We start from the raw sequence: 16,105 nt of genomic DNA, 5'->3' as shown, positions 1-16,105 counted from the left end.
AACCTGAAACTGTTCTTAACCTGAAGCACCACTTTAGCTAATGGGGCCTCCCACTGCCGCCCCGCCACCGCTGCACGATTTCTGTTCTCATCCTGGGTCAAAGTTCTTAACCCAAGGTACTACTTCCGGGTTAGTGGAGTCTGTAACCCAAGGTGTTTGTAACCCGAGGTACCACTGTACTAGAAATTTTATATTTCCAGAAATTTTTAAGCCATGGGGAAAGCCTGTTTTCTCCCAGTGAAAAGTGGAAATTTATGGGGAAACTGAAACATACAACTCCCTCATCAAACCTGAAATTATGGTGCTGCTCTCAACACCACAACGCCTTGTTTATAACTTAGTACAATTTATATTCTATCAATTAATGAAATTTGCAGAAGAATAATCCCCTAACTCAGATAGGCCAATCTGCTTAAAGGCCTTTTCTTCACGTGCTTCCTCCACAAGAGGCTTGGAGTGTGGCAACAAGAGAATGGGCCTTTTCTGCAGTGGCTCCCCACTTCTGCAAGGTTTTCTCCAGGGAGAATCACCTGGCGCTTTCATTACGTATCTAGCTGCCAGGCAACAACATTCCTCTTCTCCCAAGTCTTTGTTGAATTAGCCAACCTAAGGCCTTTTAAACTGAGGAGGGGGGTTGTTTTTGTTTGTTACTATGTCGTGCATTTTCTGTTATTATATTGTAAATTGCCCTGTACTCCTTGGATGAAGAGCAGTATATAAAATAAAATTAATTAAAATCTCCCACTGGCGACCAAGTGACGATGCGTGTTTGCCAGGATGGTGCCTGACATCTCCACCATCTAGAGGTGGGGATCCTTGGATATTAACTGTTTTCACACACTAACAACACATCCTGTAGAATTCTATCCATGATATTTTATCTGCACAATCAGAACAAATTTCAAGAACCAAAAGATCATATTGAAAAATACAACTTTCGAGTTTTCTGGCCCCAAAATGGCAACTAGGCCTTCCATTTTGCAACTATAACCCTGGTTTAAGGAGCCATTTGGCACCTAGCTTATATATCTGATATTCTAACACTGGACTGGAGCCTGAAAAGAATAAATGCCTTAAGTTCTGTAGCAAAGTGTCTGAGAACACTTGAGGGCAGAAACAAAGGAGGTTAACCACATGGGAGGGGCCAGGCCAAAAAGACAACAGAGGCAGGATACTTGCTTATAGTAGTGTCAAACTAGATCAAATGCCATGGAAAGGAATAAAGCAGCAGCAGCAACAACAATTTATTTATACCCCACCCACCTGGCTGGGTTTCCCCAGCCACTCTGGGCGGCTTCCAAAAGAACACTAAAATACAATAAACTATTAAACATTAAAAGCTTCCCTAAACAGGGCTGCCTTCAGATGTCTTCTAACAGCTTGGTAGTTATTTTTCTCTTTGACATCCGGTTGGAGGGCGTTCCACAGGGCGGGTGCCACTACCAAAAAGGCCCTCTGCCTGGTTCCCTGTAACTTGGCTTCTCGTAGCAAGGGAACCGCCAGAAGGCCCTTGGCGCTGGACCTCAGCGTCCAGGCAGAACAATGGAGGTGGAGACGCTCCTTCAGGTATATTGGACCGAGGCCGTTTAGGGTTTTAAAGGTCAACATCAACACTTTGAATTGTGCTTGGAAATGTACTGGGATCCAGTGTAGGTCTTTCAAGATGGCCACTCCCAGTCCCCAGTCTAGCTGCCGCATTCTGCATTAGTTGTAGTTTCCGGGTCATCTTCAAAGGTAGCCCCACATAGAGCACATTGCAATAGTCCAAGCGAGAGATAACTAGAGCATGCACCACTCTGGCGAAACAGTCCGTGGGCAGTAGGGTCTCAACCTGCGTACCAGATGGAGCTGGTAGACAGCTGCCCTGGACACAGAATTGACCTGCACCTCCATGGACAGCTGTGAGTCCAGAATGACTCCCAGGCTGCGCACCTGGTCCTTCAGGGGCCCAGTTACCCCATTCAGGACCAGGGTGTCCTCCACATCCGCCTGCCTCCTGTCCCCCCAAAACAGTACTTCTGTCTTGCCAGGATTCAATCTCAATCTGTTAGCCACCATCCATCCTCCAACTGCCTCCAGACACTCACACAGGACCTTCACCACCTTCACTGGTTCTGATTTGAAAGAGAGGTAGAGCTGGGTATCATCCACATACTGATGAATACCCAGCCCAAACCCCCTGATGATCTCTCCCAGCGGCTGCATGTAGATGTTGAAAAGCACGGGGGAGAGGACAGAACCCTGAGGCACCCCACAAGTGAGAGCCCAGGGGTCTGAACACTCACTCATCCCCCACCACCACTTTCTGAACACGGCCCAGGAGGAAGGAGCGGAACCACTGTATGACAGTGCCCCCAGCTCCCAGCCCCTCTAGACGGTCCAGAAGGATGTTATGGTCGATGGTGTCAAAAGCTGCTGAGAGATCCAGCAGAACGAGGAAACAGCTCTCACCTTTGTCCCTAGCCCGCCGAAGATCATCAACCAGTGCGACCAAGGCAGTTTCAGTCCCATGATGAGGCCTGAATCCCGACTGGAAGGGATCCAAATGGTCCGCTTCTTCCAGGCGTGCCTGGACTTGTTCAGCAACCACTCGCTCAATCACCTTGCCCAAGAATGGAAGATTTGGGACTGGGCGATAGTTGGCCATATTGGCAGCATCTAAAGATGGTTTTTTAAGAAGCAGTTTGATAATCACCTCTTTCAGCGGGTCTGGGAAGGCTCCCTCACAGAGAGAAGCATATAATTCACATTGGAACAAAAGACCTGCATGCTCTTCTCATGAAAAAGAAATCACACTATGTGCAGAAATGCATCATGCAACTAGGTATTGCAAATGTCTACAGTACACAAGGGAATTAATACAGGAGATCTGTCTAGTTTTTATAGCACAGATTGAGTAAAACCTTGCCTTAAAAAGCATTCACTCATTCCAAAGAGGGGTTTATTTCAGTGTTTCCCAAAGTTTAAAATTATTCCACTGGAAATGGTGGAGGGGAAATCCTCATTAGCCACCTCCACCCCGCCAGGCGTTCACATCTGTTATGCAGTATCTTTTCTCAACTGAAGATGAAATGGCTTGAACTTGGGACTGAATGCATGTGAAGTTGATGCTCCATTTTGTTTTTCAGTACAGTATGGGAACATAGGCACCTGTCACTCACATGACATCATGTGATGTCAGGTGTGGACCTGGTAAAGATGCAAAGGAATTAAGAGGAGCCTCAGAGTGCCCTGCTGATTGTTCCTTTGTTACAACAGCATGCATTCATTGCTGTTTAAATTTGCCACATAATGCAAACCACTCTCTGCTTCAGCAGACATCACAGGACAGCAAGTAACTGACTGATAGGTGGTCCCACACATCTATCCAATGTAGCCTGCAAAGAGTTGGCCAAAACTGGATCAAGCCCTCAGCCAAAACAGAGAATTTCAACACACACACACACACACACACACAGAGAGAGAGAGAGATCGGAAGGCTGCACTGGCCTGGGTGGTGTCGGGAGATGATGCAGGGACCCATGTGCCTGGTGCAAGGTCGCACCAGCCTAGCAGAAGGCTGCGCCAGCCTGTGCAGCATTTGGAGCATGTGTGATGTCACATGTATACACCGGGCCCCTTCAATCTTGGGGGCAACCTGGCATCTGTGGCACCAAATGAAGTGAAATGCAAAATAACCGTCATGTGCATTTGAAGTGCCAGGGCAAGACTGTAGATCAGGGATCGGCAACCTAAGGCCTGTGGGCTGCATGTGGCCCCATCGCCTTCTAAATCTGGCTCATGAATGGTCCCGGAATCAGCATGTTTTTACATGAGTAGAATGTGTCCTTTTATTTAAAATGAATCTCTGGGTTATTTGTGGGGCCTTCCTGGTGTTTTTACATGAGTAGAATGTGTGCTTTTATTTAAAATGCATTTCTGGGTTATTCGTGGGGCATAGGAATTCGCTCATTTCCCCCCCCCCCAATATAGTCTGGCCCACCACATGGTCTGAGGGACGGTGGACCAGCCCACGGCTGAAAAAGGTTGCTGACCCCTGCTGTAGATGGCCATTCTTAATGTTAAAAAAAAACACTACATTGGACAAGAAGCCCAGATTTTACAATGTGGGCCAATTTAAATATTTTCCAAGTTGGTCTGCATGATACTGAATGGGAGTCCGCAGTAACCTTTCAATTTTGAAACACAGAGTACAGTGGTACCTCGGAACTCGAACGGCTGCATTCTTGGAGCTTTCAGTTCCTGGACGCCAAAAGTGCATGCTCCGGTTTTTGAATGTTTTTCGGAACACGAATGTCCTACGCGGCTTCCACTGTGCTAAAACCTAGCTGTTGGCCAATCAGAAGCCATGCCTCGGAAGTCAAATGTTTTGGAAGTCGAACGGTCTTCCGGAAAGGACTATATTCAAGTTCCGAGGTACCACTGTATTTGTTTTGTTGACTGAAGGCCAAGAAATGTACACCTAATGCAGTCTGACTAATATCTGACTGGGATTTCACAGACATGGTAGCAGATGCTTTGAGACTGTTATTACTCAAAATTGACCCAGAAAACAAAGTTACTTGCAGTAAGAAGAAGGAATCTTGGGTTTCTTGCCTCTAGTAAGTCTGTAATGCGATGATCCCATTATACATCTTTTTAAAATGATTGTGCATTTATAGCAAAGCCAGTGACAAAATATTTTCTCCAAAGATGCATCCACCAAAGACATTTAGTGTTACAGAGATACATTTTACTTGTGTGCAAGAGGCAGATGAATTGATAGAGCTCACCACTGAAAAAACAGTTGTGTGAAAGGCACAACCAACTACAGTGGTGCCCCGCAAGACGAATGCCTCGCAAGACGGAAAACTCGCTAGACGAAAGAGTTTTCCGTTTTGGAGGTGCTTCGCAAAACGAATTTCCTATGGGCTTGCTTCGCAAGACGAAAATGTATTGCGAGTTCCTGCAGGTTTTCCCCCTTCCCCCCTTTTTCTAAGCCGCTTATCCGCTTATCTGCTAAGCCGCTAATAGCGCTAATCCGCTAAGCAGTCAATGGGCTCGCTTCGCAAGACGAAAAAACCGCTAGACGAAGAGAATCGCGGAACGGATTCTTTTCGTCTTGCGAGGCACCACTGTAGATGCAGTTACTTAAATTTAGCCCCAAATCTGTTTTAGTTTGCTACCATTTACCTCCACTGAATTGCAACTTATCCACTTTTGTCTCATGTTTTCTGAGAGAAGCATATAGCTCCAGCAAGGGAGTCAGCAGTAAGTTGTGCTTCACAAAATACTGCGTAAAAGCTACAGAATAGGGGTATGAAAGACAGCTAGAGAGAGAAAGAGAAGGGAAATATTTGGGGGTCTTTTGTGGGTGGGAGGGAGAGAGAGAGAGAGAGAGAGAGAAGAAAACGAGTCACAAAATTAGTTTATTGAAAGTCACTTTTAAACCACTACATACTGTAAAACTTTGCAGAGATTAGAAGTTCTTCCGCCACTGGGTAGTTTGTCAAAACCCATCTTGCTTCAAAATCCTTGTTTTTCAAACCGTGTGACTGTATCACCTACTGCATTGGCAGGAGCAGGAGCACCATGCAAATACATGGCTAAATGTTAAGAAATGAGTCCACAAATGTATGTTGGGTTAAAAGTGGGTCCTAGGTCTGAAAAGCTTGGTGACACCTGACCTACAGGACATTTGCCCAACGTACAAGTCCTAGGTTCTTGAATCATAAATTCCTGTGGTTTACCTAATGTGACTTGCAAATAAATCTCTAGCTTTGTCTTACAAGCTTTTTATGAAATCTGAACAAAATTAAAAACATGAATGCCATATAGCAAGGGGGGGTTGTTTCCCAAATTGCTTCAGATAAGCCCCATCTTTCTATGCAAAGCAAAAACTATAATCCAGTTATAAAACCCTGACCAGAGTGTCCTCACAAGAAACAGAGAAAGCTCCTTACACCAGATGGGACCACTGGGTCCACTTAGCTCACTGCAGCCTATACCAGAAGTGGAGACCTTTTACTGGATGGCGGGCTGGCCTCTTATCTCCCCAACCCTGGGGGGCAAAATATGACATGTGAGCAGGGCCATCCACATGTCAGTCATCTGATGTCATAGTGATGCCAGGTGATACCAAGTTTAGGAGTCTAAGCTGTCGGGACTTTGAAGTGCAGCGCTGGATTGTTTGCAAAAGGGCTTTCAAGCAGCCTCACATTGCACTCTAGGCTGCATATACATGTTCTCAGCCAGGGAAAAGGTGTAAGTAGCAAGACTGAGCAGGACTGAACCACTCACCAGAATTTTTCTCTACAACCATTAAACAGGAATGGCAGAACAGTTCCAAACCAAACGTGCTTTCTTTATTTCTTGATTCAGAAAATGCAACTGTATTTGTTTTTGTCAAATGCATAAATAAGAATTAAAAAATGTCCTCTTACTGGTGCAGCATTAAAACTGCTAGCACATTTGCAAAAGCTATGCAGGGTGTGGTATGGTTTCAAATTGGATGGAGGACCATGTGTTGAGATTCCAGCATTCCACGTGGTTGGGCTAGATTATCCTCAGGGTCCCTTCCAATTCTATGAAAAATATATATACGAATTAGTTCCACCTGTGACTTGAAGCCTTGCATTACTGATATGTCACTGCGTTTTTTAAAACGGCTATGTTGACAGAAATTTTATGTGCTATTTTCTAATTCTTTGTTATTATCACAAGCCACTGGGGGCTGAAATTTGTTACTGGAAAAGTAGAATACAAATATCAAACCAACCAGCTCCACCTTTACACCCATGTGTAGGTAATTTAGAAATCTAATAGAATATAATTCAGTATCATGGTCAGTACATGCCCAGAACATGTTTGTTCCTGGATGCAGCATCCTGGGATGAGGACTCCACCACCAGATCAGTACATGCAGGTTTAAAGAAGAGTAAAAGCATTGCATATGAAACAATACAACATGGGTTCACACATAATGCCAAGCTACTGTTTGGTGCTGCACAAGTCAACTTTCAGTCCATACTTTGCCTCCATCTCCTAAACCAGGTAGGGGGAACCTATGGCCCTTTGAGTGCTATTGGACTCTATCTTCCATCAATCCCAGCCAATATGGCCAATGGTCAGGTGTGCTAAGCATTAGGAATCCAGAAATATTGCAAGGGTCATAAGTTCCCTACATATTCCAAAATTTCCTTCCTAGCTTCCTGTTCAGTGGAGACCATAGTTTGTCATTGCAGCAGAAATATGATTTGTGCTTGTCTTGATATTCAGAACTGGATACTATGGTCTGACATCAACTTGGAAACTTGGTTTCAAAGTCCACCTTGGGAAACAGAGGCTTTGGTACTGTTACAACGAAAGCCTCAATAGTCATTTCACAACCTTCTGTACACAATATTACTGAAACAAATGATTTTTTTCTTTAAGTACAATTCTAAATAACTTGTGTAATAACAGAAGCCAAAACTATAATCCGTACTCTCATATATGATAATTAGGATAATCAACCAACTAAAGCTTTGTATTACTCAATTCTCAATCCTTTCAGAGAGTTTTAGGCACGACAAATTCCTGGTGGATTGTAATTTCACAATAAAATGGGATTCTCTCTTTGGAAAAACTCCAGGGCTTTTTCCCCTTAACTGCTTAATTAATTAGCTAGCAGGCTGGAATGGGTTCATTTTAACTTTCTGAAGCCATCTTAATCAAGTTAAGTAAGTAAAAACTGTAATTCATTATGTTAGCATTAAAGTACTAAAGACTGTAGCCAAGAGCTTCCAAGTTACCACTGATTCTGCCTAATCAGCCTCTTCTCCTTTTCTCTGGTGGGCTGGGGACAAAAATATGCCATTTTTGCAAAAGCTACATTAAGCAACATCTGTGTGCCAAACACCTCCATTTTAACAATGCTGAATCCTTTCCAATACCCATCTATTAAACATGGAGAAACTGGGTGTTTCCCAGATTCTCATGAAACGGTCTCCTCTCTGGTTTGACCCTGTGTCTCAGTGTGCACAGCACTCATACTCTCTCACCGCCCCCCCAAAACCACCTGTTCTAATGTGCAGGCCCTTCCAGCTGTCATCATGATGGGCATTTTGTCCTAACATTACATCAGAAAAATGCATACAGTAGTGTGGATGAGGGCAGTAAATATGACACACATGGGCTGTATCCTATGATAGTCAAACTCACAGATAGACCCACTGAAATTAAAGGACATGACCAACTCATATCCATTCAATTCAGAGGGTCTCCTCTGAGCAGAATTTAGCTAGATATCACCCCAATACCATAAACATGTTGCCCTAGCTCTTGCCCAGACCATGAAAACAGAGGCTTTTATCTGACAGTAAGGGAAATACTGTTATTGGGGGGGAAGAAGAGATACAGGCTTGGCAACAGATAACGAATCTTCTGAAGGCCGGAGGGGGGGCGAAAGGCTTTGCTCTCCACCGCCTGCCTTCCTGGGATAGCAGAGAAGCACAGCGCGTTTCTCCGCTATCCCGGACGGCTTTTGAAGGCAGGCGGGGGGGAGCAAAGACTTTTGCCCACCGCCTGCCTTCAGAAGACCTCCGCTGTCCCGGGGCTTTTAAAATGCTGGGGGTCGGCAGCAAAGCCCACCTATCCCCGGAGCTTGTGGGACGGGAGGTGGGGAGAAGGGCTTTTCTTCCCACCGCCAGCCTTCAGAACAGCCTTCTGAAGGCTGGCGGTGGGAAGAAAAGCCCTTGTCCCCCCCCCCCTCAGCCTTCAGAAGAGGTCGGGGGACAGACTGACTGTCCCCGGACCTGGTCTGAAGGCGGTTTCCATAGGAACGCATTGATTGATTTTCAATGCATTCCTATGGGAAACCGTGCTTCGCAAGAAGAAAAAACTCGCAAGAAGAAAAAACTTGCGGAACGAATTAATTTCGTCTTGCGAGGCACCACTGTATCCATCTGTGTTCATGCCTGTGTCTGCACACAAACGGAATATAGTTGACACATCTGCTGCTCCACCCCACTCTTGCCCCTGGATGCACCCTCCACTGGCATGTGGCTCTCTAGATGAAAAAGCATCTCCCACCCCAATGGTAATGAACTTTTGATGTAGTTAAGGAAAACAAGATGACTGTTAGCAAGAAGGAAGTAGAGGAATGCTGCTTGTACATTCTAAGTATCCAAAAGGTAATTTCTGTTGAGCCCAGAGCTCATGAAGAGACAATAAATTCTGACAGCTTCACAGAGGTGCTTATAAGGGAGAAGAGAGGAGCATCAAGCACTCCATTGATCCTGTAAGTGATAACTCTTGTTCATTAATACGGATCTTGGTTTTTTGTTTTGCTTTCTCTTGGATGTACATCTTTGAGAAGAGAAAAGTGAGCTTGGAGGGTGGGGGTAATAATCATTTCCAAGCTCTTGTTTATAAACAAAACACTTCTACAGAAAAAGATGGACGTACAGGTGAAACTCGAAAAATTAGAATATCATGGAAAAGTTCATTTATTTCAGTGAAACTAATATATGAGATAAAAGGTGAAACTAATATATGAGATAGACTCATGACGTGCAAAGCGAGATATGTCAAGCCTTTATTTGTTATAATTGTGATGATCATGGCGTACAGCTGATGAAAACCCCAAATTAACAATCTCAGAAAATTAGAATATTAAATGAAATCAGCAAAACAAGAATTGCAAATAGGGCAATATTGGACCTCTGAGAAGTAGAAGCATGCACATGTACTCAGTACTTGGTTTGGGCCCCTTTTGCATCAATTACTGCCTCAATGCGGCGTGGCATGGATGTTATCAGCCTGTGGCACTGCTGAGGTGTTATGGAAGACCAGGATGCTTCAATAGCAGCCTTCAGCTCTTCTGCATTGCTCGGCCTCATGTCTCTCATCTTTCTCTTGGCAATGCCCCATAGATTCTCCATAGGGTTCAGGTCAGGCGAGTTTGCTGGCCAATCAAGCACAGTAATCCCATGGGCATTGAACCAGGTTTTGGTACTTTTGGCAGTGTGGGCAGGTGCCAAGTCCTGCTGGAAAATGAAGTTAGCATCCCCATAAAGCTCGTCTGTGGAAGAAAGCATGAAGTGCTCCAAATTCTCCTGGTAGACGGCTGCGTTGACCCTGGATGAAGCACAGTGGACCAACACCAGCTGATGACATGACTCCCCAAATCAACACAGACTATGGAAACTTCACACTGGACTTCAAGCATCTGGCATTGTGTGCCTCCCCATTCTTCCTCCAGACTCTGGGTCCTTGGTTTCCAAATGAGATGCAAAAGTTGATCTCATCAGAAGAGAGGACTCGGGATCACTTAGCAACAGACTAGTTCCTTTTTTCTTTAGCCCAGGTAAGACGCTTCTGACGTTGTTTCTTGTTCAGAAGCGGCTTGACAAGAGGAATGCGACATCTGAAGCCCATCTCCAGGATCCGTCTGTGTGTGGTGGCTCTTGATGCCCTAACTCCAGCCTCAGTCCACTCCTTGTGAAAGTCCCCAACACGTTTGAATGGCCTTTTCCTGACAATCCTCTCCAGGCTGCGGTCATCCCTGCTGCTTGTGCACCTTTTTCTTCCACATTTTCCCCTTCCGCATAACTTTCCATTAATGTGCTTCAATACAGCACTTTGGGAACATCCAACTTCTTCTGCAATTACCTTTTGAGGCTTTCTCTCCTTATGGAGGGTCTCAATGATGGCTTTCGGCACAACTGTCAGGTCAGCAGCCTTCCCCATGATTGTGCTTCTTACTGAACCAGAGAGACCATTTCAAGGCTCAGGAACCCATTGAGGGTGTTATGGATTGAATAGCTACTGCACCTTTTCACAATATTCTAATTTTCTGAGATTGTTAATTTGGGGTTTTCATCAGCTGTACGCCATAATCATCACAATTATAACAAATAAAGGCTTGACAGATCTCGCTTTGCATGTCATGAGTCTATCTCATATATTAGTTTCACCTTTTAAGTTGAATTACTGAAATAAATGAACTTTTCCACGATATTCTAATTATTTGAGTTTCACTTGTATGTTTTTAGTTCAGTGGAAAAGAAGTCCAAAGAGGCATTTAAGAGCAATTAGGATCCAGCCAAAACTGTTTCCTGGAATAAATGTTCTCAAAGCAGGTACTGGGTATCAACCTCTCTGCGAATCCAAGACGCAGCTGCTTTTATATATAATACGCCACTCAGCCACCAGAACATACATACGTGATACGTACTCTTCTGGAGATTTTCGCAATATTGTTTTAAGGACTTAAAAAAAATTATATGTCTATATAAATTTACCCCACCTTTCAACATTTTATAATTACAAGTACAGATAGGTAGCCGTGTTGGTCTGCCATGGTCAAAACAAAATAAAAAAATTCCTTCCAGTAGCACCTTAAAGACCAACTGAGTTAGTTCTAGGTATGAGCTTTCGTGTGCATGCACGAAATGTGCATGCACACGAAACAGATGTGTATCTGTTCACACAGATGTGTATCTGTTCTGTATCTTCAGATACAGATGTGTATCTGAAGAAGTGTGCATGCACACGAAAGCTCATACCTAGAACTAACTCAGTTGGTCTTTAAGGTGCTACTGGAAGGAATTTTTTTATTTTGTTATAATTACAAGGTTATAGCTTCACAAGGCAGCTAATACATAGAAAATTGCAAATAATCAAAACATTAACATAAACCAATTGCTAAAAAAGAGCTCTATAAAATGGTGGATGGAATAAAAACATCTTTAAGGCTATCCAAAGACCTAACAGAGACCATCTGCATCTCAGTGAGGTCAGTCCAGAAATGCAGAGCCATCACAGAACAGGGCCTGTCCTTAATATAACCCGTCTTGTTTTTATATTTTGCTGGAAGCCGCTCGGAGTGGCTAGGGAAACCCAGCCAGGTGGGCGAGGTATAAATATTATTATTATTATTATTATTATTATTATTATTATTATTATTATTATTCAACCTGCTGTTCTCACTGTTCCCCAAATCTTAAGGCCTGGGCAGATCCATATGGGTGCAGGCAGTCCTTCAGATAGTCCAGTCGCAAAGCATGAAAAGCTTCAAAGGACAGTATCAGCACCTTAAATTAGTTCCAGAAATGAACAGGCAGCCAGTATAACTGGGATGGAGCAGAGGCAATGTGATCCAAACACCTAGCTTTCACAAGCATTCTACCTGCTGCAATTAAAGTTTCCAACTAATCTTTAAGGGAACACTCACATAGAGTGCATTCAAGTAACCTAGCCAGGATATAACGCTTCACCAAGACCAACAGTTATGTAAAGGACTGCACAGTATACATCTATTCTGCTTCTTTTTTCACAGATCAGCAGGGTTAGATTCCAAATAAAGCTGGCTGGAAAAGATGAGGAACATAATTTGGGCAACACAGGGAAAACCAAGTGGTGTTGTTTTTAAAAAAAGCAAGAAAAGAGTGTATAGAGCTAATTTATTAACAATGAGATGTACACATGTCGAAGGTTGATTATTTCCTTTAGTTTCTTCTCAGTGCATCCACACAACTGGAATGTAACCAGTGATGTCTAAAGTTTTTATTTCAAAAGTTTGTTAGAAATGATGGATTGATGCCAGTTACAAATAAATATTAGGTAATCTTGGCAATTTCAACATTTTAGCTTTGTTAACTATATACAAGTAAAACTAAATTAGATCACTCTATAGGGCATCAGAAAATATTCCAATGCAAGGTGAAAAATTTCTGATGCAAATTACTCTAATTTACTGGACACCCACACCATTGAATGTAACCCCTTACAGTAGTACCTCGGGCTAAGAACTTAATTCATTCCGGAGGTCCGTTCTTAACCTGAAACTGTTCTTAACCTGAAGCACCAGTTTAGCTAATGGGGCCTCCCGCTGCCGCCACACCGCCAGCGCACGATTTCTGTTCTCATCCTGGGGCAATAACTTGAAGCGTCTGTAACCCAAGGTACCACCCAAGGTCACATTGACTGCCCCACCCACCTTTGGCTCTGGCATAACTTGCCCCCAGCATGCCTGCCTCCCCAAAGTCTGCCCACAAGGGAATACGGCCCTCAAGCTAAACTAAAGTTCCCCGCCTCTGCTGTATACTTTTCAAAAGAACTGCACAACTCTTTGGGCCAGTATTGCGGATATATGGGGCAACAAAGGATGATATGAGTATTGTGGCTATCCTTCCACTTTTAACTACTGACTTGAACTTGGGAAAGGGTAGAGAAAAAATTACTATAGATTTGCAACTCATCCGAAGCTTAGAAAGAGTGTTATCTAATAGCATTAATGGGGATCCCATAAAATTCTGTGATGTAACTCCTCTAGAGCCTCTACCTCTGCAACCAGCAGAACATAGCAGCTATTTTCACTCAACTTGCCTTGCAAGTTCCTCCTTGCTCTAAATTTTAATCCTCTAAACCCTGGACTCAGAAAAAGCAATTTGTGTTCAATGCTACAGTACCCATTTTTAACTTTAGTATACTACAATCATTTTTAAAAAATAGCCCCAAAGAATATATCCCTACAGAAGGTGGTATTTTCACAACTAAATTGATCCTTCAAGGCTATGGTGATTATACCACGAGACAAATTCACACTCTTGCACACAGTAAGAATCTTAATATATTTCACGTTGCTATACACAAATTATTTGCTCTCCTTGTTGCCATGGAAGCATCAGCAGCTGTCATTAATCCCTTCTTCCAAAATTAACTAAAGAATCTGCCCCCCCCCCCCGCCCGCCAATTTGAGAAGCAGATTCCTCAGTGGACAAGCTGGATGTGCGTTTTAGCTGCATTCTCTCAGCCTTTTTATTGCACCTGCTGCAGCAAGTAGCTCTGGCCCCACATTCCTTCCCTCAGAAGATTAAATCTGCATGGCAGCACATTGCCATTACATGGGGCTGAGCCAAGCAGCAAAACCCATTTTAAATACATCAGCCTCTTAGCCCAGGAAGCTCATTACTAGCTGCAGACACAAACACAGGAGCACATGATGGGGGGCAGCAAGGAACCCCAGCGTTTCCTCTGGTGCTGGCTCTGTTTCTTCCACCAAGGATGGTAAATACAACCAAGCACACCACATTTAATAGAACAATTAGAAAGACCTAATATTTGAAAAAATAAAGCTCAAGCCAACCACATTTCACCAGACTACTCCCAGGGAAGAAGCTTATACAAGCATGTAGAGATCCAGTGCAGACCAAACTCTGGCTCCATGCAAAGCATTGCTAACAAATCTGGAGTCAACCAATCTGAGAACACACACTCCTTCTCTTTTCCCTACATGCATCTCCAGCACAAACTGCCCCTTCACTTCCCTTGCTCATCTTAAACAATGTTTACTGTGCAATCTGTAATAAGCCTGCTCAGAAGTAATTCATAAGCACACAAGAGCAGTTCTGTTGGATCAGGCCAAGGGCACCCCAAGTCCAACATCCAGAGACACTCCTTCAGGTATACTGGGCCAAGGCCGTTTAGGGCTTTAAAGGTCAGCACCAGCATTTTGAATTGTGCTCAGAAATGTACTGGGAGCCAGCAAATATCCTTTAGACTCCCTCACAGAGGAAGCATTCACTACCCTCTGGAACCCATTGCCCAGCCTGGCTCAGCTCACGTTTATGAGCTAGGATGGGCAAGGAGCCAGGTGGTTGGTTTCACTTCTCCCAGCAGCCTGTCCAGATCCTCAGAGGTAACAGATTGTAATGGATCCCATATAACTTGACTAGAAAGAACTCTAGTGCTTTCCCACCCCAATTGCTACTACAGTGGAGTCTACCTCTTTCCAAATCTGAGCAACTTTATCTGCAAAAAAGTTTGCAAAATCATTGCAGGAGATCTTGGGGTCTTCACCATGTCCCAGTGGTGAAGGTGGTTCTGTTAAAGAGTTTCCTGGTGCTGTTTTCTGCAGATGTAACCTTCGCCATCACTATCACCACTTAGTAGGCTCAACGCTGACCTGTGTTTGGTCTGATTCAGAATGCGTTTTCCGCCACCAGCACTCTAGCCGTCTCAGCGACTGTTTCATCGCCCTCAGCTCCAGGGAAAACAATGGGGCTGTCCGGATTCCAAGGAACCAGAGGGCGCTTCAGAGCCAGACAGTCAACAGCCCTGGTTAACTCTGCATTCCAGAAGGCCAACAGGAAATCAACTGTGAGGCCATCAACATGGGATAAACCATTCCCTACCATTCTCTAGAGACCATTTGGATCCAATAAGTGGCAGGGGTGGACCATCCAACTCAGTCCCACCTTCCTGCAGAGGAAAAGGGTTGAGGAGAAGTCTAGTTGCACCAGAAAGTTAACCGCTCATGGCACTTCTTTTATTTCACTGGAATTTAGTGTCAGATCACCCACGTCCATAGAGGTGAACACCAAGTCAAAGGCATGTCCACGGCTATAGGTCAGGCCAAACTTATTCAGGCTATTTTTTCCATGAAGTCCCAAACGGCCCCTTGTAAGGTTGTGTTGGTATGGACAACCAGACTAGGTGTCTCCAGGAGAACATCCGCCACAACCTGAAACAGTTCGGGCAGGAAATTCTTGGTGCAGTGGGGAGCTTGGTACACCCATAGGATTCCTGTACTGTTCCTATTGCCCAACTTCCAGAACACGCACTCAGAAAACTGGGTCTCCCCAATAGGACCTGTATATAACAGAAACCTGGCAGACAAGCAGCAGCAATGACAGGCCCATCTGCCATGTCCAACCAAGTCTCTGTTACACATGCCAGGTCAATTCCTCCATCCACAATCAAGTCATGGATGGTAGTGGTCTAGTGAATCATTGACCTGGCATTGCGCAGCAGCACCTTAAGGTCATATGGGTCACCTTTGTTGATACCAATATCATTCTGGTTAGGACCAGAACCGGAGGCAGGGATAGTCTTCAAGCAATGACTAAACCTGCCTACTTGGTAATGACACAGTCTGGTCGTTGTGTAACTCCTCCTCCTACCCGTGACCACTGATATCAGGTGTCCCAGTGCATCCCCCCTAGTGGAACCTGCCCTAGCCGTTCTGTTGGCTGAGGCCCACTCTCAGGCAGCCCTGCCCCCCTCCCCCTTAGAACAGAATAACTATTATAAAAAGTAAGCTAAAAATATAAACTCACAGCAAACTAAAGAGCGGAGGGCT

General features: G+C 44.3%; 1 protein-coding gene across 9 annotated transcripts in view; it reads right to left on the bottom strand.

Moving 5' to 3' along the window:
- The window catches only part of TJP1 (tight junction protein 1), a 326,291-nt gene that overhangs the window by 92,741 nt on the left and 217,445 nt on the right, over positions 1–16,105 (bottom strand). Inside the window, exon 1 of one of the 9 annotated variants that reach the window (XM_081838653.1) lies at positions 14,824–14,841. The exons of the other annotated variants lie outside the window; for them this stretch is intronic. Within the exon in view, the coding sequence (XP_081694779.1) occupies positions 14,824–14,826 (3 nt within the window). The 5' untranslated portion in view covers positions 14,827–14,841. Of the gene's footprint in view, positions 1–14,823; positions 14,842–16,105 lie in introns of those variants that run through there. 9 annotated transcript variants of the gene reach the window in all.

Source organism: Podarcis erhardii (genome assembly GCF_964252035.2).
Source record: "Podarcis erhardii genome assembly, chromosome: 14".
Classification (NCBI taxonomy): Eukaryota; Metazoa; Chordata; class Lepidosauria; order Squamata; family Lacertidae; genus Podarcis; species Podarcis erhardii.
Note: the sequence above shows the minus strand (reverse complement) of the source record. Positions and strands in the feature narration are given on the sequence as shown.